General features: G+C 33.9%; 1 protein-coding gene across 2 annotated transcripts in view; it reads right to left on the bottom strand.

The window, feature by feature from the left end:
• LOC139098359 (TOX high mobility group box family member 4-A-like) overlaps window positions 1–23,151 on the bottom strand; it is a 195,883-nt gene that overhangs the window by 161,228 nt on the left and 11,504 nt on the right. The window contains exon 2 of one of the 2 annotated variants that reach the window (XM_070650533.1): window positions 5,709–5,724. Coding sequence is in view for 1 of the 2 variants with exons in the window: in XM_070650532.1 (XP_070506633.1) it covers window positions 868–924 (57 nt within the window). In the remaining variant the exon portion in view is untranslated. Of the gene's footprint in view, window positions 1–867; window positions 1,224–5,708; window positions 5,725–23,151 lie in introns of those variants that run through there. The other variant, XM_070650532.1, reaches the window with a different exon arrangement.

The following is a 23,151-nucleotide window of genomic DNA, read 5'->3' as shown; positions in this document are numbered from 1 at the left end:
AGCCAATTTAGAGTTAATAAAAGATCTTTATTTGTGTGGCTTGGAAAAGGCGACTTGTATTTAGTATGTCATCCATTTGGCAGTCTTATGCTCGAGTGTAAGAGGCTTTCTCACGTAGGTACCCATTTAAAATTAAAAAATGTATCCATGACACCCTCGCAGGAATTTGGAACTAATTTCCCTAACATACAAAGAAACTGCTCACATTAATGTGCATACTCAAATAATTTTATACAAATGAGTATGCTCACAAAAGTGAATAATTTCAGAATATGCTTTTTGTCTGTTAGGGATTGTTAGTAAAACAGGCCAGAAATCGTTTCTAACTGCACGACAGTGGCCGGTATTTGAACATTTTGGCTCTTTTCTCCTCACAAATTCTATTCCAAACTTCTACGAGGGTGGGGATTGGGTGGAGACTTAAAAGATCCATGGCAAAACACTCTTCACATATGTCACTCGGGATTTTAACCTCCAATTAATTTTCCATCAGTTTCAACCAGACACAAAAAGTAATTTCATTTTTATCAGTAATTTAAGGTCAATTAAGAACAAAAGAGCCATTGAGATTTTCATAAACAACAAAAAAAAAAAACAGAATTTTCATGTACACAATAAGTCACATAGAAACATCCTCAACTACATGCATCTAGTTACAAAAAATAATATAAAGTTGACCACAACAATGTTAGAGAGAATTGAGCAAAAAAAAAAAAAAATAAAAAAAATTGAGTGAGCGTAAAGCTCCGTTAGAACAGAAGAGTTCACTTCAAATCGATAGATATGTCGATGATGATGTTGTTGTACTGAGTGGAAATGTATGTAAAATTTATATATATATATTTTATCTTATAGAACTACACACACCTTGTACATGTACTGATTAAACATGTTTACATCCATCTCGTTATAGCTTGCATCCATAATTTAGTGAGTGTTATATGCTGCAACAACCAAAAAGGCTTTATTTTTCGTTGTTTATTTATCTGCTGTTGTTATTGTTTCTCTCTGTAGCCCAGCAAAAAAAAAAAAGTAGACAACTGTGATGAACGATAATCTCACGACTCTCGTGCATTTGCCGATAAGATATTGTAGAGGAATTGATCGTGGCTATATTTATTATTTCATAATTAAGGTGTATCTCGACAGATTATACACCAAATAAATTAATGCAATTAATTCAACACGCTTTTGTCAATTAGTCAAATCTCTCTTATCGTAACTTAATCCGTTCATGCACATAACACAAAAAAATCACAGATGTACTCACAAAAATAAAAAAAAAACTTTCAAACCGTTAATGATTAATTTAATTCCACTAATTGATCACATTGGATATGAAATGTTTTTGTAAATTAATATTCATTTTTCTAATTTTTTTATTTTATCTATTCTCGGACTTGACTCGATCAGCATAGTTAATTATGTTAATATTTTTCTCTGTCTTGTTGTCACCCATTTTTTATTTAATAAATATTATATTTCAACTATTTCATTAAAGGAATTTAAATTAAACTAAAATGAGTTGAAAATAATTTAATCAATTTGAGTGTAGCCACAGTAAAGAAAATGTTTTTTGGAAGTGCTGTATTTTAAATGAATTGTTTTAGCGTTTTGTCCATAGGCATTAAAAGAAGTAGGAAATTTTAAAGAACTAAGAGACCTTAGGGCGTAGCAAGGGGGAGCGCTTTGGGGAGATAGGCTTTATGGGATCGTCTCTCGTCTTCGATAAATTCTAGTAATTGTAAACTGTATGACTATGAATAGAACAAGATTCATTCTTAAGATCTTCATTCTAATGAACAAAATTACGTTATAGCCTGTTATTGTCTGTCATATGGAGTACCTCAAATAGGACAATAACCCTCAAGCTCATCGCAAGACCTTAGTATGTCAAAGGATTCTTTCAAAACTGCAGGTCGACAGACAAAAAATGCAGGTCTGCAACCTTGGAATAACTATAAATTAAAGCCCAAAACCAAAAGTCTAAAATGCTGTAAATGCAGGCCTGTGGTTCTTAACTGGACCCTAGTATGTCATACACGTGAATCATAAAGATTGAAGCAAAGTAGCAAAAATTGAATTTTGTGCGCATTTCAATGAAAAAATCTTCAATTTTCTAGTCTAAGTCTTCAAGTTTCAGTGTGAAACTTTCTGAAATTCAGTGTGCCTAAAAATTGTCAAATTGGTGTTTAGAATGCCACATTTAGAACTTTTTAGAAACGCCATAATAGAGTGCACCAAAGTGTGCCTAAAATACGTACAATATACTGATTTTGAGAATTCAAATCCTATTAATTTCATGAACTATTTAGTTATTGTGGTCTGTTGCGATAAGCAAGAAATATCGCACTGTTGCGATGCCCTAGCGATCATGTAGTGCCACATGGCATTTGTTTCTAAGACAATTCAAATTGAATGAAAGGTAGGCCTAGTCCTCAAAAAGTAAGGTTGCCAGAGGATTTTCGCAAAAAATCGGGACACTTTTAGAAAAAAATCGGGACATTTCAAAGTTCGTCGGGACACAGCAGCAAGGGAGAAAAGTACAGCAGCGTCCCGGCAAAAACACAGCAGATGGCCGCCCTATCAATAAGTAGCAAGTGAAATTCTACAAATATTTGACTGTCAAATCCTCAAATTCATTAAAAACCCACCCTAGTGCGCTATTCATAATGCACAGCATTACTTACAATATTTTCACTTGTTATACTTTTGCGATGTATCGAAACCACGTCAACAATAACAGCGGTTTTTAATACTAGCACACAAAAAAATTACTACAACTACACACAAACACATCTAAAAACAAAAAAAAAAAATATCATGCACATTAAGTGTATAGGATATAAGTAAAGTTATTAAAGTTTTTACTGCTGCAATTCATTGCATGTACATTCAAAAGTTTTTTTTTACTTTATCTCGTTATCTAGTCGTGAATTTAGCTGAACATAGAAAGCTAGAAAGTATTTTTATCTGATATTTATTGCATGTACATTGCAATCAATTTTACTTATAGATTTAATACAGAATAACGAGAGAGAAAAAAAATGAGAAATATTAGCAACAGCAACAACAACAAGAAATCTAATTAGACATTCAATTAATTAACATTAATGAGCTCGAAAATGCCGAAACGTACTCGCCGAAAAGATATAATAAAAAATAATATTATAATATGTAGATACGACAATTTGGACGAAAATATAATTTTTTGTTTGCGAAGCGATACGTCCACATTAAGTCAACCATTTATACTGAATGTTTATGCTTCATATCGTGTCGTTCGTCGTCGTCGTCGTTGTCGCAGCAAAAACTTTTCTTCATAAATGATTCTTTTTTTTGTTGAGAAGAGAGTCGTGATGTCGGTGTAAAAGGGGAACAACATCAAGACTGCTGCTTATTTTGGTGTGTTGATAGTAAGTTCTAGCGGATTTATGTGTAGTTGTGCAATGTTTTTATTTTTAAAAATTCTCAAAAAATGCACTTTTGGGGGAGAATTTTAAGAATTACTAAATTGAAGATTTTTTGATGGATATCCTGGATTAATTTAATAAATTCTAACCTCAAATCCTTAAAATTTCATACAAAAATCCCAAAAATAAATCCTCCAAATCATACAGACGGGGATCTCTTCAAATCAAAATATTCTTGAATGTTTTTCATTCTCACGACATACGAGAACAAGCAACAGCCACTTATACACACAAAATACTTCCCCGTTTTCTAATACAATTACACAATTTGCGGCCATATTTTTTGTTATTCTCAATTTTTCCTCTCTCAATTCCCGCTGACTTTACTTCATCTCTCCAAAAAAAACATGATTTTTTTTTCTTAATTCTCACCAGAATTAAATCTTGTAAAATCTAACTTGAAGAAATTTCTTATTTCTTGTTGTTGGAATCTCAAAAAATAAAAAAAAAAGAATTCAATTTGCGGATGTATTAGTGTTTGTGGATGTACACAAGAAATAATGCTACACCTGGTTTCAAGTTTTTATTTTCTTTTATTATTTCATGAGATAAATAAAAAAAAGAAGAATGTGGCATGAAAGAGGAATTGAATGAAAGAATAAAAGAGATGCATTTTCTGGCAACATAGCATTTTATTACTGAATTTGATCGTGCGTAATGCTATTTAATGAAATTTATTTTTTAGTTAATTTTTTGGAAAAATAAAAAGAAATTAAAAATATTTAAAAAAATACAAAAAAGAGATTTAATGAAATTGATGATAAGAAGTTTTCCCCTTGCGGTGGATTTATTGTGGAATTTGGATGAAATTTATTGAAGGCATTTAAATTCCAATTGGAATTCCTTTTTTTTTTTTGTTTTAAAACTTCAAGTTGATGTTGAAAATATGTTTTCTCGTGGAGGAAAATAAAAATCGATAAATTTTATAAAAAGACTGAAATTCTCGAGGGATATGAGATTTTGGGAAGTTTTGCCCGAGCAGTATATGAATTTTTAATTTGTTTGGAGATTTTTGGGAGGATTTAGAAATAATTGAGAATTTTTTATTAGATTTAAAATTTGAAATGTTGAATTAATTTTGAAAATAAATTGAATTTGAATTAAAAATTAGATTTTTTTTTACAAATTTTCAATTCAAAACTCAAAATTTAAAAATTTTAAAAATTTAATCAATTTAAAAATTTATGAAAAATACGTTGTAAATTAGTTAATGCCCAGTTTAAATCTGCTTAAATTGACAAAAATACGGGAAAGTTCTTGACATTGACTAGACATTAACATGCCATTAACTAGTTTTAACTTATTTTCATCCACTCAAGAATGAAAATCTTTTTAACAAAAACTCAAGATATTTCAAATTTAAGTTTGACAATCCAAAAATAAACTTGAAATCTTAATTTAGAAAAATTAAAATAAATTTGAAAATTTGTCTCAAAAAATCCATTTTTTAAAATTGAAATAAATTTTCTTTTAAAATTCAAATTAATCTTCACAAAACTATTTCCTCCCAAAAGCACTTTAAAGACTCTTAGCATAAAATGCAATAAACAATTTCTCAAACATTTTCATTTTTCAAAATAACAAAAATTCATCTTTTTCAACATTACTAGCATAATTTTAGAGCTGTATAGGATTAAAGTATCATGAATATTTATCAGAATATTTGTTTTACAGTGTTGTCGTTTTTACAAACGAGTTTACCCCTCTTTTCTTTTTTGTTTTTTGAGATTCTTAGAAATCAATAACTAGAAAAAAATTTCGAGTTGCTCGAGAGTTGGTCTGAAAATTTTGTTACGATTAAATGGGATGGATTGTTGGGAAGTTTTTAGATTTTAACTGAAATTTTTGATCATTTTCAAAATTGAAATTTAACGATTTTTCATAAAAAAAAATTCTAAATTTAATTGACTTATCCAGAAAAATAAAATTAATCAAATTCTGACTAACTTAAAATGAGTTCTGTATTTCTCACAGATAGGTCTGACTCAAATTTAGATCCACTTCCCAAAAACCACAGACAACATGACAAATTTCACGATCAACCTTCAAATCCACCAGCTGCAATATTAAATCCAAATAATATTTCACACTTTAATATTTTTACAGCCACTAAATCGCGATTTTAGAAACCAAAGTTCCATGACTTATCATGTTTTCTTCATTCAATATTGCAGTTTATTGAACAAATGCCATAAAATTGGGAAGTAATAAAATAACTTAGAGCATTGAACTTACCTGTTAGCACTCAGAACTGTAACGAAAAAAGAAAAATATTCGAAGATTAATATTGATTTTTTTTAATGTGAAACAAAAAAAGTAATTGAAATTACAAGCAATGTGTGATATTTGAGTCATAATTTGATGTATAAATGATGCAAGAATGTTGTGAACTGAGATGAAATGGTTGTATGATGCGGAATTGCTGATTTTTGATTAATTCACTTAACAATTAACAAAAAAAAAAAAACTAAAATTCAAAAGTTAAACACTTTTTCAAAGGTTTCTGTGATTTTTTTGGATTTTATTTCTAATCTGTTGATTTTGTCAATAACTGTGCTCGAGGTCGACTCGAATTTTGTATGGAAAGATGATTCAATTCGATTCAAGTCGATTCAAGTCGATTCAAGCCGAATCAAGACAATTCAAGACGATTAAAGTCAATTCAGTTCGACTTGACTCCATACAAAATTCAACTCGAGTTTGAGCTCTGGTAGATAAGTTGAAAAATTCAATTTAAAACCATTATTTAATAAGTTTATCATCAACAATCTGTAACAATCCTTCACTTCTATCTACCACAGTGGTGTGCAACCTTTTATTCTTTAAGGCACATCTTGGTGGTTATCCAAGACCGGCATACGGTTCATGGTATTCATTTCTATTAATTTTTGACTGCACTCTAGCTTCCCGCAGCACATAGGTTGCCCACCACTGATCTACCATCATATTTTTCATCAATTTATTGTCTAGCAAGTAATAAATTTCAATCCAAAATTCATTTTCAATTTTTTTTTTGTTATCTTAATGAATTTTTCATTCGAGTTTCTTATCTTTATTAAATTTCTAATTAATTGCTTGATATTAATGCATTATAAATTTTTATGTGAATTATTTCTTGATTTTCTCAATTCCCAATTCTCAATTTCTTGCAAGAAACATTAAAAAAAATTTAATCTCAATTTTATTATAATGGGAAATTTTTTTTCGTCATTTTATGACTTTAACATGACAAACATGAAGTCAAACATATAAAAAAAATGCCATAACCCTGAAAAAAAAAGCAAGCTTAATTGAATAAATTGTATGGGATTTTTTTTCTCTCTGTGCTGTGTCGTCTCCTCCCTCATCCACTGTCAATGCTTGCGCTGCTTTAATATTTTTGTTTGCTATCGAAATATGTGAACATGAACGTTGTCATCAACTTTTATTTTCATTTCATTCTTTTTCATTTTTTTGTTTAAACTTTTTTTTTATATATAAATTTCTTTTAATTGCAATTCATTCACTTTCTATCTCTTTTTTTATATTCCCTCTCAATTTTTTTTATCATCTTTAAGCCATATAGTTATATATATTTTGTGTGTGCTGCCTGATCGAGTGGCTGCCATTCCAACAATAAATTGAATTAATGTTTGATTGATTTAATTAAATTTTTTAATCGACTTGAATTAAATGATTTTTTTAAAAAATGAAAATATTTTTTTATGAGCTGGATATTGTGGGGTGTTGGGAATGAGGTTGGGTGACATTTTGTCTGGAGGTGGATTTTTGGTTTTGTGGGCTACATATTACTGACTTTTTGCTATTCTTATGATCAAAAGGATTGCTAGGAATTTCAAGTTGGACTGACACATTTCATATGTTCTTGGCAAGGTCCATTATGTCGTCCTGAATCTCAAATTCGAAAGAGGGTTTTACTCCCTGCAGAGCATTGAATCCCCAATCTGACGCCATTCCAGGAGTCACTCCACGGCCGATTTCTCGGAATACAACAATCCCTAAACCTACACTTGGTGCATACTCTAAGGTTCAGCTGAGGACAAGGGTAAGTGTAGGTTCAAACCCTGAGGAGAGGTAGGAACAGGGACAAAGAACCAGCCCCTGGTCTCTAATGATCAAAAATTATCAGTAGATTCTGTTCTCAATGGTTTTTAATCAATGACCGTTTGTTTAATTGATACCCGAGAGTAAGGACGGACTGTGACTCCTAATCCATTCAAATTTGCAATTCCTGCCATACATTAAGTAGCCTTTAATCAAGGAATTTTACAATTATTCCAAAAATTCCCTAAATCTGCGCTTTATCCCTCCCATCAATCCACCAAACCCTTTCTTACTTAATTTTTTTATTGTTTCTTCATTCAACTCCATTATTTCAACAATCATTCGAGTCATTTAAAAATGATGACGGTATTGGAAGTACACAAAGAAACAGACGAATGAGATTGAAGGAAATGAAAATTTTTCTGACATTCTGAGCAAATTTATTAAAAATTTCATTTTTTGTGTCATTGGAATCAAAAAAAAAAAACAGTGGATACAAAAATAAATTGAAAAGAATTTTTTAATAAACTTTCGGATCTGATTTCTTTATGCTTGATTTATTGAAATTCTTTGTGTATATATTGATACATGTAAGTCATCTATGTCGTGCATATTCATATCTTACATGTAGATGAGAATATCGAAAGGGATTCCATTTCAAATTGAGAAAAAAAATCAATTTCTTACAAATATTATGTCGCGTCTTATATTTCACATCAATTTAGTCGATATGCATTCAAGGATGATCTTGTGCAATAGAAGTAAATGTCAAAGTTTTGATTGTTGTTAGATGGGTTTTTTTACTGTTGGGTAAGGCAAAATTTTTTTAATCAACGAGTTGCTATGTGAAGCATTAAAAATTCTAATTCGCAATTTTTCTTAGTTCCTCTAAAGTATTGTCTTGGCGACTGAAAATTTTCCATGAAGAAGTTTGAGAGTAAAGTTGAATAATGGAAACGTTTAATTTAGATGGCTTTTCTGCTGATGCACTTGTTATCATGAATTGAATATTATTACGCCAAGATTTATGATACATTCCAGACAGGCATTTTTGTATGTAATTGTTATTCAATATTTGACAGGGATTTTCACATTTTTTTTTTACCAAAAATCTTTAGCAAGTTGAAGATTTCATTTATCAACTCAACAGGTAAAATGCAGCAAACCGTAAAAATTGATCAAAATCAGCTATCACGGAGCCAACTAAGCGAACTAGGGCAACCAAGCGTCTAAACGTTAATGTGGCAACTAGGTATCTTTGCGAACAAGTTTTGCTGTTCGGGTGACAAAGAACTTTGATTCTAAAATAACTTCTGAAGCTGTATATCTGTCAGTAGTAGACTCATATTCTTGATATGCATCTGACTAGGACCAGGCTTCTTTACTAAGTTTCTTACGAAAAACTAATCCTAAGTGAACTTAGATCTGGTCTGAAGTAAGATTTTCTCGAAACTATCCTGGAGTCATAGTCACGCAATGTATGTCATGTGCTATTTGGACTGGTAACAATGTAAAAGATCAGTTTACTTAATTTGAAGCTTGAAACAAATTTTTGATTTGAACCCCAATAACCTCCTTCAATATGAAAAAGAAGTTAATTATAACAAAACTGTCAATAATAATTCTATCCAAAATTCACACCCTCGACCTTCTCAAAAATACCACATCTTCCTACATAAATAATTTCCTAAATTAGTCCTTCCATGAATCATTATTGTGTAGGTTGACATCGAAACTAATCAATAAGAAGATTCGCATAATATCCTTAAACTGTCATTTGAATGAGAGTTGTTGAAGAAACCTTGAAAATTTCTCAATTCATCTGCTTTATGACCTATTAGGCAAAGAGGCTGATTTTAGGTACCGGATTTTAGGTAACGTAGTCGCATTTCTGTAAGATGAAAGCATGCTCTTTGTCTGTTAGGGATAGTTGTAAAAGGCAGGGCTCGAAGTCGACTAGAATTTTATATGCCCGAGTGAACAGTAAACCGTCATAAACTAGACATTAACTTGCCTTTAAATAGTTGTAACGTGTTTTTGTCCACTTGTGATAGAGTCGAGTCGGAATGAATCAACTTGTCTATACAAATTACTAGTCAACTTCTGCTTCAAATCCCAAACTTACTGGATTTAAAACAACAATAACATGCGTGATCTGTCTCTATTAGCCAATTCCATCTGTTAAAGTTAAAAGGTCAAATTTAAGACAGCAAGCAAAAAAAAAAGTTTAAAAAATTCTTTACAGTCTGCCTTGAGAAAAATAGCTTAAAGAAGATTCATTTACGATAATCTGTGTCTGTAATCGTTTGTGAAAGCAGCAGTAGAAGGAAATTAATCCCGATTTAAATGAATTTAAGCCTCAAAAAAAAAAAAAAAACATTCATTCGAATAAACAGCATTAATTTTGTTCATATTCACAGCAAAACTCTAATCATCATCAATTTTCACTAATTGCATCAACTAAAAATTCCATTCAAGTTGCTTCATCATCAAAACTCGAACTTAATGAATTAGTCCAAATTAATTATATTTCAAAGGACAAATTACGTGACATAATTATCTAGATACAACTATGATCGTGATGAGGTATAGGAATTAAATAAACTGTTGATTTAACTTTCAAGGTATGTGTGTCTGCCTCGTTGTGTCCATGTCTCATGTTTGCGGACATTTTCAAAGATGAAGTTCAAATAGAAGGCAGAAAGAAATGTTAATAATGAAGGGCATTGGAATCGATAATTGAGATTTACTGTTACTTGCAATCAATACAGTCATATTTTTTGCTATGAGATGATGTGACAGATGGGATATGGATATAGACGACTGCTGTTCTCAATTTGTTGTAATTTGAAGACTTTTTTTATGAAAGGTTTTTAAAAAATAATGAGACTTGTGGAATCAACGTATATTGTATTAGATGGATAGTGAGGTAGTTTTGTGTCTATGAAGTACTCGGGAGCAAGTTGTCAGGCTGTATTGATATTTTGCCTCAATTACAACCATATTACGTCTATTCATCTCGAGACCAAGACAAAGACTTCCAAGTCTCGGTCATGTGTTTTGTCGAGACCAAGACTGATGAATTCTCGGAAGATCTCGGTCTCAGTATCAAAAACGAAAAAGGATGTGCCAGACATCTGCACTCAGTTGAACTCTAGTTTGTAGTTGTATAAAAACTACTCAATTGATGACCTTATTACCTGTGGTCTAATAAAGAGTAGGCCGTGTTTCTACAACTCATGTCTTCTAAAAAGATCAAGTGAATTTCACCTGCCGAGACTCGAACCCATGTTCGCTGGGTTGCTATTAGCTATTATTAAATATCGAAGTACTGAGCCATTCCGCCACAGAGCCATTTCAACTCACTAATTGAATTGGAATTAATCAATAATAATTATTTCAATTGAGGCTTACGCTTTAAGCTTGTCTAGTCTCATTTCCGCGATTAACTTACAAATCAGAGACTATCACCAGTCATCATTTAAGTTTCTAAATGACATAAATGAACAAAGAACAATTATTGACTCATGTGTTAACTCCAAACTGATGCTACTTCCGCCCGGCTCTCTTTTGAAGCTTTAAAGGAGTAGTAAAGAAGTATTTTTCATTTGTGTCAGTTGGAACATCAGTATACCTTAGAGATCAATTTAGGGTACAGTAGTGATAATTGTGAAACTTAAAAGCATATTCTTTGCCTGATAGGGTTAAGTTAGTTCACTCAAACTGTTGCTTGTTAAAGTTTGCAGCGTTCTACTCTTTAATACATAAATATTCCTGATACCCAGCAACAGAAAAAAAAAATCCTTCAGAAGCCTCAACAATATCTTAATTCAATCTAATATGCTACCAACAACATACAATCCAAATTCACAAAAAAAGTTAATCAAATAACAACCTGATAAGGCAGGAATGAAATGAAAGAAATTTTCTTACTTCTTATCTTTCAAAACATAATTTTATTTTTTTTTTTTTTTCATTTTCCTTCCTGCCTTATCTTTTAACTCATCAGTTTCTGATAAGAAATGTGAATAAGAAGAAGTACAAAAAAAAATTTAATCATCATAATTTAATTCAACTTCTCTTCCTCATTTTCCATTCCTTCCTTTTCTTCACCGAGACAACCAATTTTTTTTTTAATCAAGAAGAGCAAGAAAGAGTCACAACATTCCACCAGATGAGAAGGAAAAACTTTTTCTTTTTTTACGATCCAAAAGTCGACGACTTTTTTTTAGGAGAAGGAAGAAAAAAATTAGAATCAAATTGCTTTTATGCTGCGTTCCTGGTTGAAACTCTTTTTCTCATTCTCTCTGACAATCAATTGCCTCTCGGAAAAATTGAATTGAATGTGTGTAGATATGTACCCAGACATGTATATAAGGAAGCAATGTGTTTATAGCTAATGGAAATAGAGTTGATTTCTTTATGATGACGATATAAAGGAAAATGGATAATCATCATTTGTTAGGTCTTTTTCTCCCATTTACTTGCGTTATGCTTACTTGTTTTTGTGAATTGGAAAATTGAATAGTGAAGAAGATCAAAGGAGATGATGAGATTATTAAGAAGAACTTGAAAGAATTTTTTGTGGAATTCTGGGCATTTAGACTGGATATTGTAGATGTTTATTGCACTTGGTATCGGAAATTCGCAAGTGGAAGCCAGCGATAGAGCCAGCTTCAAGCGACTCCTGTGAGAGGTCATAGATCACGACTGATCTGTACGACCAGCGAAGTAAGTAAGTAAGGAAGTATGAATTGTAGATATGACTTATGGGCAGTTTTATGAATAGTTGGAATGCAGCTGCTGGTGTATAAAAGAATGTATCTTAGTAACTGAGGTAGAACTATTTGCCACAGGATCAGTAGTCAAAAACGAGTAGAACCATCGGATAGAAAATGGTTGTGATTAGTCAGCCACAGATCTCAAGCCACAACCTACATCGACCACAGATTCTTTCAATTCGAGTTTTTGTGTACAATCGAGTCGACTTAAGTTTATTTTACCAGCTCTGGTCGACCAATTGTCTAGCTATAAGCTTGATTCTTAAGTAACCTACCTTGAAATATGAAGTTAATTATGGAACTAAATGACCGACAAATTACAGCTGCTTCTTCAACTCGGTATGTTCCTTTGAGAATCTTAGGTTACCACAAAAAGTTCGAGGCATTGAATGACTCGAGAATATACATATTTTAGTCAGATTTTTGAAGTCTTATTGCAGATTCCTCTGGGATTGGTTAAGTATTGGTATGATGCAGTGTGTTACTTAACTTTATAATGTACATCAATACATGGTTATAGTAGTGTGACTATGTAATGCTATACCATGCCAGTACCTCAAGATCGAGTTGGGATTCTAAATTCTTGTAGATATCAAGCCCCGTACCCAACAAAATCATATTATTAACTCAACCCATTAATGACCAACCAACAAGTTAATCATCCAGTTCATTTTCTCTAAATTACTCAACAAGCTACCTCACCAACTAGTTCCATCAAATAAAATCAGACACCAAATTAGACAGAAGCAACAGAAACAAACTTTTTGCCACAGAAGTCGACACAAAATACAGGAAAAACTTTGAGCAATCAAGAAAAATTGAATATGATTAAAAAAATTCTTTTTCTTCCTTTTTATTCCTCAACAAAACACAAAAACTTTTCATGATTCATGTTTTCTCGACAAAAAAAAAAGAAAGTTTCACCTCTTCATTCAGATTTTTACTAGTAAAATCTACAGCCAGCAAGAGTATAAAAGTCAAGTCATTTTCATTGAGCACATAAAAAGGTGAAGAAGTTCTTTCTTTTTTTTTGTTGTGCTTGATTTTCATTCCAAATTGGAAGATGAGATTTTTAGGGCAATTTAAAAGAATTGGGTGCTTAATAATACGTTTTGGTTGGCTGGCTGGTTGGCTGGTTGGATAAGACACAAGATCTCAGTGACCAGACCTCATAGCAAGCTTTATTGAAGCAGAGTTGGCAGAACTCCTATTGCGAATCCAAAAGTCCGAACTCAAAGTCCTGCCAACTCTGGTTTGAAGCATTTGCTTTGTGCCATCGAGTTATTACGCTATCGATTGGTCTGAGAGCGCAAAACCATTTATATGCATGTTATTAAATGATTTTACAATTCATGACCAAAAGATAATTTTTTTAAAGCGTTGCTTTCAATAAATTTGAATTTTTAGCAACCGTTAGAAAATTTGAAATCTAAAAAACCGTTAATAAATTTATTGGAAAATACAAATTGATTCGTGTTCATTTCGTCAATTACTGATGACTGTGACTGACTGAGATGACAAAAATGCGCTTAAGTCACTCAATCAGGTCGAGTACATTTGTAATTTCTTCTTCCTTAAAGGGATTGTGGGCTTTCCTAAGCATCAGCAAACAAGAGAAATGGAAATTTTTTTTTCTTCATCTTTCAAACAACAATAAATAGCAAGACTAACAGCATCAACATGACGAGAGACTTTTTTTTTTTCATCTCTCAACAGGGATTTACATTTTGTTGTTGTCGGGTAGGGAAAAAAAAATTGTGTTTAATGAAGATGAACGGTTAATTTAGACGAAAATCAGCATAATTTATTCTACAACCGAAAAACTAATCAGCATACGAGATTATTTTGAGTTCATCAACGGAATGATTAATTCATGTCAGAAGAGGGGATGGGGAAGAAAATTTTCATTTTTTTCTTCGTTGTGGATGAAAAAACTTCTTCATTTGCTGTTTTGCTGTTGCTTATTACTTTTTTTAAGGGTGAAAGAAAGAAAATCTTGAGAAAAAAAAAATTAATCAGGAAATTTTATTTTTATTCTTTTGCTTACTCGTTTAGTAATGAACAAAGTCAAACCGAAAATTTTGGATGTGGAGAACTCAATTGAAAGTTTTTGAGTAGGGAAATTAAAAGTTTGGAGAAAGTTTGGTAATTTTTTTTTGGGAGAATATTTTGGTTAATTTAGAGAAGGATGACTAATTTTGCTGAGTTTTTGACTGCTTTAAGTCACACACAAGTCACAGAGCCTGACCATAGCATGAGCAGTACAACTTAGTAGTTGGAGCACTTCTATGTCACCGCATTCATGGCAAGACATGAATATGACATAAAACTACCTTAACTATCCTAGTGTCAACCCTGTTTATGTAATGAGGTTTTCTGCAGTGTGTGGTTGTCATTTTGGAGATAAACACTAGGTTTTCTGGAAGCCTCATTTCCGACGAATTTTTGAGACAAAGACCCAAATCAAGGACTAAACCGAGACTTCAAACTCAATAGACACACGGCGATAGAAAAGGCGAAAAATGTAGCTCCAGGTCAGTGTAACACAAGCGTGAAGTTAATTTGAAATGAGGCTGAATTTCACTGGGTCCGGGTTTGTCCATGTTCAAGTTACGGCGACCTGGTGTCACATTATTCGCCTTTTCTCCGCCTTGAGCGCTTTAAGAAGTTAATTCATCCAAGTCTTGATCTCAACATATGTCGAGACCGAGACATGTAATACTTGGTCTCAGTCTCGACAACCCTTAATTGGCACTAAGTCTCATGGTACAACAGATCTTAGATCGCAGTGCCTTTCGTCATCCACCGACCCTAATCTTCATTCAATTCTAAGTTTCATTTACCAATATGCACTTCATCCCCCTTCTACACTCCCATCCATTTCATACTCGCATCACAAATAATCTGATTAAAGTTGTTCGGTCCCTAGTTTAATTTAAAAACATTTTTGAGGACAACAAATTACGAAAACAATGACACCATCATGAAATGATCTCCCTTTGCTCGCTCCAACGCGATTGATGAATTTTTTAAGACATCCAAAAATAAGAGTTAGCCAAAAATAAATTTTTCATGAACTTAACGAACGAAATCATCCATCCTATTTAGATTCATTTGAGGGATGAGCAAAGAACCTTTAAAATTGAAGTTTAAAGAATTTTTTGGAAGGGAAAAGAAAAACAAAAAAAAAAATTTCATGATTATTCTCAAGTCAAGGGTTATGTAGTGGTTAATGAGGCTTACAAAAAGGTTTATACTTTACATCTTTTGAATGAAAAAAACATTCTATAGCTGTATGTTATAGGAGGATTTTTGGGCACATCATCACAGTCTATTGACTACAAAGCCGCAAGTTTATGGACCAATTTGATGAGCTTCTTGGTTTCTTGGAATTATGGTTGGCATAATTTAAGAGTTTTATTTTTGGGGAAGGGAGGAGTTGAGGGGGGAGGGGGGAAATGGGGTGTGGGGATTGATAGAGTTAGTTGAGAGAATTTTGAAGTTTATGACTGGATTTTTGTCATTTGTTAATTATCAGTACAAAGTAATATTAAGTGAGAATTCAAATGTTAACGAGGTTCAAATCCTACATTCAAAATTAGTTAAATATGAACATATTAAAACTAAATGAGTGGGGCAAACAACTTTTTTTTTTGTAATTTTTCAAAGCTACAATCAATTCAGCTTGATTCTTTTTTTTCCCCACCAAACTTAGTTCCAAAACTTGTCTTTTAACAACAAACTTTCTTAATAATTTCTTCTTCATTTTTGAACAAATTCCATTTCATCAAAAAACTTTTGTCTTTTTTCATCATCAACAACAAAGACTTTTTGTCATCTCAAGAGATAATCTTAACCATGCTACAAGAAGTCTCTCATCACATTAGCGCGAATTATCCCCAGAGAATCGTCCAATTTTCTAACCAAACCCATGATGCTGCCACCGCCATTACCATCATCAGCATCGAAAAAACTAAAGATGAAAACTTTTCCACTAAATAAAAAAAAAAGAACCAGCCATTGACAGAAATATGAGACAACAACAACAACAACAACAAATAGCATTAAAAGGAAAGAAATAGCAAGTACGAGAGAGAATAACATAAAGTTTGATTAAATTTTCTACACTCTTTCCACTCCATAAATTTTTATGCTGATAATGTAGTGGTTTTTGAAAAATGGCATTTTTTTGTTGTGCCTTGCTCCACAACAACCCCCACACACATTCGCACACTGTAAGTCTTTTCTTACTTTTATTTTATTTTTTTTCTATGTGAATTACACTCGCAAAAAATGTTGAATTGAATGAATTGTGTTATTGCTTTATGTACTTTAATTCGCAGCATGAGAATTTGTTATTTGTGGAATTTAAAGTGGTGTCGCGAGACTGTTTTTAATATTTAAGTAATTTTTTTGGGAGTTCCTCAAATTGTTGTAGGTTGGATGCATGTGGGAGGAATATGGTATTGAGACATAAGATGAGATGATTTTAGTTTCAAGGTTGCAACCTATCAATTTCCATTCTGAGATGAAAAGTTATTGGTATATAGTCAGCTACATATGTTAATATTCTTTATTAAGTGCAGTCAGAATTGAAATATATTGATTTATGAATAATCATGAGTTCGAATCTCAATTCGTTAAGATTTTAATATATATCGTCCCCTCTCTGGAGCTACTGTTTATCATTTTTTTTGCCCAGAAAGTGGAATTTCTTTTATTAGCAGTTCCTAGAGAAAGTAAAATTCGGTTAAGCCATCTTTAGCCTGAGTATTGATTTTGGTAAGGCTTCAAGAAGGCAAATATGGAGCCGTTAATTTGACAATTCAAAACTAAATTTTCTGGATATTGGTCCAAAGAGAGTCACAGATTCAAACACCTAAAAAACTAATTAAATTTACCATCTAGGACACCGCCTTGTCGTCCATATTATCGGTAAGACGCGGAGTTGCCCTTACGCCACGGTGGCAGCTCCAAATGCACAAAAATAAGTTTGAACATATTATCAACTAAGCATTAAATTGCTATCAACTAGTTATACTGTTATTGCGTCCACTCGAGGCTATTATGGTGCAATTAGGGCTACTTCTCGTCTTTCGTTAATATAGTGACATAACGATGCCCTAGCATGCAATTTTTTGACGAAACATGCAATTCATCGCATTCTGCTGCTCGGGATAAATGCACAGAAATTCCAAAAAAAATTTAATGGAAAAGTTTTTAGCTTTAAAAATTTAATTTTCTTATTTTTCTTTCCTCAATTCCTTCTTCAATAAATTTTCATTCCTTCTTCACTTCTTTTTTTTGGAAAAAGTTATCGAAGAGAGAGAGAGTGAGTAAGAGAGAGGCAAAACTAGAGACGGGTATGAGACATTGAAAAATACATCAGGGAGACGACAAAAGAAGGAAGGAAGTTTAAAATTAAATACCAAAAACTCACAACTACATGCACGACAGAGAGAATTTTCTTTTTTTTTGTAAAATTAATTTGATACGTGCCCTACATCGTCCTCGACAACATCTATTTTCTATTTAGTGTTTGGCACAAAAAATATTTTTTTGGAGGAAAAACACACAGCAAGAGAAATTGTGGCGTGGGTGGATGAAAGAGCGCAATAACTAACTAAGCAAATGTCAATGGTGTGAGGATGAAATGGAAATTAAATCCCTGCTCTAATTTTCCTATCTTTCACTGTATTTGTTAATGAAAAATCTATCGTATGATATTTTTCGGGGAGGGAGTAAAGGCATAACAACATTCGGCAGCAATAAATAAATATAGAAAAATATTTTCGAGACTAGCGAGATGGGCACTGACTGAATTAAGGATGGAATAAAAAAAAACAGCATAGCGGAAGAAGAAGGAGCGGAAAGGTCATTTCCCTCAACCTTTTTCTACATCTCGCATGTAGCTCTTGTTTGTGTGTGCACGACTACCACATACATGCTGGATGTGCGTGAAAATTTTTTTTTTTAAAGGAATAAAATTTCATGTCGCTGCACAATTTCGGTTTTTATCATACAAATTTTCCAATTTATTGCCCACGAAATAAATTCTATGCTACATGATTTATGTCTTTATTGATTTCGAGATCGTTTCTTCATCTCAGGCTTGTTGTGTTGTATACATCCACACATGTAATCAATACTGTTATATTCTTGGGAAATTTTGTTGTGCTGTTTTTGTCAAAATATTACCAAAATTTGAATTGGTTTTTAGTCATATTCTTGGAAATTCGAATGTAATTTTGGGTTTAGTGATTTGAAAAGGATTCCGTTGAATAACATCTGAATGTTGGCGGGTTTTGCACGATTAACATAATGACTTATGTGGAAATTTTTAATGTAGTTTGTCATATTTTACACAGAATCAGCTTAGATGTCTTAGAGGTACGTTTAATAAGTCAGTGGTGCCAACAACTGTTTTTGAGCCATGGCAGACTTCAACCTAAGCCTTAGGTACAGGGGCATAGTCCCTTAATTTTACTTAGGCTCGGCTGTCTTTTTTTAATTTTTTTTAAATAGAAAACAAAAAATTTAAAAAATTTCGATTCTTGGAGGGGGACCTGTGCCTTTGATGCCCCTAGATACGCCTCTGCTTATCTATATTGTCATCTCAGTGTCCTGGTGGAAGCATTTTAATGTTTGTCGATCGGGAGTGTTTCCATTTTCAGTCGAGTTGTCATTCAATGATCTGGATAGTTCACAATAGACTTATGATTTTGTTATAAAGCAATATGAGGGGGAAGTGGGGCTCTACGTCGAGATCACTTACTACGTTACAGAATAACGAACTAAGGATATCTTTAAATCCCTAACCTTTCTTCCTAATTGTCCTTATATGACTGAATACCCAATTCATAAATTGAATCTAATTTAATTCATAAATGCCCAACTCCAAACTTCTTCCCTTTGTCCTTCATACTCTCTCCATCCCTAAACCTCTTCCCTCTTCCACCTTCATACTGTCCCCATCCCCCAAACCTCATAACTAGCCTCAAAACTAAACCAATTAAAATATATATTGCCATTTAAAATGTTACAAATTAATCAACTTTACCTCCTACAACACCTCCCAAAGCATAATAGTACCAAAAATATAACAAAATGTCTTAATGTTTAGCCTCAAGCAGTCGCCTTCATCGTATCAATTAAGAAAGTATCCAAGGTAAGATTCCATTACCATTCAATAATTAATGTTGCACGAAAAAAAATATCTATAAAAAGTTTAAATTTGATAAGGATAAAGCGGAAGAAGGTGGTATGAGGATGCTATAGGGAAAGAAGGAAGAAAAAAATTAATTAAAATGAGGAAAATCAAGCGAATCAATACGTCCACGAGTAAATTGATATCTATAATAGAGTTTTTATATTTTCGCCATCTTCACCCCTCATTAATTGAAATTATTTTTTATTCCTTTTAATTGTTCATGGTACACACAAATTATGATTATGTAGAACCCCTCATTTTATGTACATTTTCATCATCTGATGGTAAAGAAGAGATTTTTTATATTCACACCGTTTTCACGTGTGAATGTATTGAATTTGTTCAGATTGAAAAATCAGTTATTTGGATTTTTCAGCAAAACTAAGCACAATTGCAAGATTTGTTCTATCGCAAAAAGTTTGTGCCTGGAATTCCTCACCATAATCAAAAAACAGATTTGAAATTGATTGAGGCATTGCTGAGAAAATCAAAAAATTCGCTTTCTGTAAGCAAGCAAACAAACAAACAAGCAAACAAACAAACAAGTTAATCAGCAAGAAATCTCAATAACGAGACATCGTAGAGACTTCTAGTTTTTTGCATTCGATCCGTGTTGCTCTATAGAAGAGCTGATTAGTTTTTGGGCATGCCAGGAGCAGCCGTTGCTTCTAAAAAAGCAAAAAACTTTCGTTTTCATACAAAATTTCAAAATCAATGTTTACCACGATTTTTTGAAACTTTGAACATTGTATGAAAATTGATTCTGCAAATATGTGCCTACCCTTTGGAGCCTGATCCCTCAAATATGTGCCAAGCGAAGCTTGGCCTACCCGCTGGAGCCTGATCCCTCAAATATGTGCCAAGCGAAGCTTGGCCTACCCGCTGGAGCCTGATCCCTCAAACATGTGCCAAGCGGAGCTTGGCCTACCCGCTGGAGCCTGATCCCTCAAACATGTGCCAAGCGAAGCTTGGCCTACCCGCTGGAGCCTGATCCCTCAAACATGTGCCAAGCGGAGCTTGGCCTACCCGCTGGAGCCTGATCCCTCAAACATGTGCCAAGCGAAGCTTGGCCTACCCACTGGAGCCTGACCCTCAAACATTTGCCAAGCGAAGCTTGGCCTACCCTCTGGAGCCTGATCCCTCAAATATGTGCCAAGCGAAGCTTGGCCTACCCGCTGGAGCCTGATTCCTCAAACATGTGCCAAGCGAAGCTTGGCCTACCCGCTGGAGCCTGACCCCTCAAACATTTGCCAAGCGGAGCTTGGCCTACCCACTGGAGCCTGATCCCTCAAACATTTGCCAAGCGAAGCTTGGCCTACCCGCTGGAGCCTGGTTCCTCAAACATGTGCCAAGCGGAGCTTGGCCTACCCACTGGAGCCTGATCCCTCAAACATTTGCCAAGCGAAGCTTGGCCTACCCTCTGGAGCCTGATCCCTCAAATATGTGCCAAGCGAAGCTTGGCCTACCCGCTGGAGCCTGATCCCTCAAACATGTGCCAAGCGGAGCTTGGCCTACCCGCTGGAGCCTGATCCCTCAAACATGTGCCAAGCGAAGCTTGGCCTACCCGCTGGAGCCTGATCCCTCAAACATGTGCCAAGCGGAGCTTGGCCTACCCGCTGGAGCCTGATCCCTCAAACATGTGCCAAGCGAAGCTTGGCCTACCCACTGGAGCCTGACCCCTCAAACATTTGCCAAGCGAAGCTTGGCCTACCCTCTGGAGCCTGATCCCTCAAATATGTGCCAAGCGAAGCTTGGCCTACCCGCTGGAGCCTGATTCCTCAAACATGTGCCAAGCGAAGCTTGGCCTACCCGCTGGAGCCTGATCCCTCAAACATGTGCCAAGCGGAGCTTGGCCTACCCGCTGGAGCCTGATCCCTCAAACATGTGCCAAGCGAAGCTTGGCCTACCCGCTGGAGCCTGATCCCTCAAACATGTGCCAAGCGGAGCTTGGCCTACCCGCTGGAGCCTGATCCTCAAACATGTGCCAAGCGAAGCTTGGCCTACCCGCTGGAGCCTGATCCCTCAAACATGTGCCAAGCGGAGCTTGGCCTACCCGCTGGAGCCTGATCCCTCAAACATGTGCCAAGCGAAGCTTGGCCTACTCGCGAGACTTTTTATGGGACGGTGTGAATATATCCGCATTGGGTTTCTACCCGATACACTAGTTTTTCTCCTTATTGCTAATGGCGCTATTACGGTTATATATATTTTAATATCATACATAAAGCGGTTTTATGTAATAAACGCGATATATTTACATATCATACACACATACACACATACGTAAAATATAAATTGAAATAAAATTGTTCACAGTGTTATCTCTCAACAAAAAATTTTCATACATGTATAATGGTTATACAGACACAAGTAGGGGGAGCGCAAAAAGGAAATGATGACGTGAATATAATGGTGGATGGAAAGAAATTTTTTTTTTTTTCGTTACCAAGGCAAACTTCCTGCATTTTATGAACTGCATTTTGAAAACTTTTATATTTTTGAGAAAGCATGAGAGAAAGAGAACGATGAAGGCAGAGAGAATCCATGACAATTTTGTTTGGGGATGTGAGGTGATTTTGATCAGATGAGAATAATAACTTGAGGAGTCAACAGCGATAATGGGATTTTGGTGCTTATGCAAAAACTTTTTTTTGGGTTAAGGTTGTGGATGTTTGATTGTGATATGGAAATGAATGTGGTGTGGCTTGGTTGAAATTTTATATCCAAGGGTGGCTTCTGGAATTTTTTTTTATGCTTTAGATGAAAAGCAATTAAAATTTTTGGGATTTATGTTTTTGAGAAATTTAATGATTTGAATTATTTGTCTAGGCGAATAAGGAAAGGAATCGAATTCAGATGTATCTCTAACAAGCAAAGAGTTCGCTTTTAAGTACAGTAGTTGCATTTCTGTATCATAAAAGCATGATATGTGCCTGTTGGGGTATTTGGAATCAAACTTGCTAAGTCGACTGAATTTTAATTGACTCTACTTGAGTCGAGTAACTTCGAGCTTTGTTGTGAAGCTTGAGTTGTGTCATGAAGCGATTCATGTCATGTCATAATCATTTTGACGACCATCAATTTATCAGCAGGATTCAATGTAGTAATTGTAATATTGAGTAGGGTAAGGACTCCTTAAGTCATCGTTTACAGAATTCACATGAGCTACAAGTTATACGGAGCTTCCAAATAGAAGAAAATGGAGTGTTGTATCTCCCGGAAGTTCTATGCTGTGAGAATTGGATCGACAGTTTTGGAAATTAGAGAAATTGGAGCACTAGTTACTTGAACGACACTAATTAGATGGAGAAATTGTTAAGGAATAAACCTAATACGAAAGCAGCCAAAAAGCAGCAATGGTGAAGTTGGTTAGTTCATCAAATCCATGAATATTTAGTCGTGGGTTTCAAAGGAAGCATTGTTCCAGCCAGACTAGTCCTAGAGATTTCCAAAGCAAGTTTTCGTAATACAGCTAGTCTGATAATCAAAGTTTGAGATCTCTGAACACTCCTATTTAGGATTCACGAGAATTCTTCATAAAGATCTAGCCATTATAGTCTACTAGTCTCTTACACAGAATCTGTTAACTCAACATCTCACAAAGTTTACACTAAAAATCTATAAAATAACATAAAATCTACTC

This window comes from Chironomus tepperi, unplaced genomic scaffold (genome assembly GCF_022539635.2).
Source record: "Chironomus tepperi strain 1889 unplaced genomic scaffold, CSIRO-AGI_Ctep_v1 contig_445, whole genome shotgun sequence".
Classification (NCBI taxonomy): domain Eukaryota; kingdom Metazoa; phylum Arthropoda; class Insecta; order Diptera; family Chironomidae; genus Chironomus; species Chironomus tepperi.
Note: the sequence above shows the minus strand (reverse complement) of the source record. Positions and strands in the feature narration are given on the sequence as shown.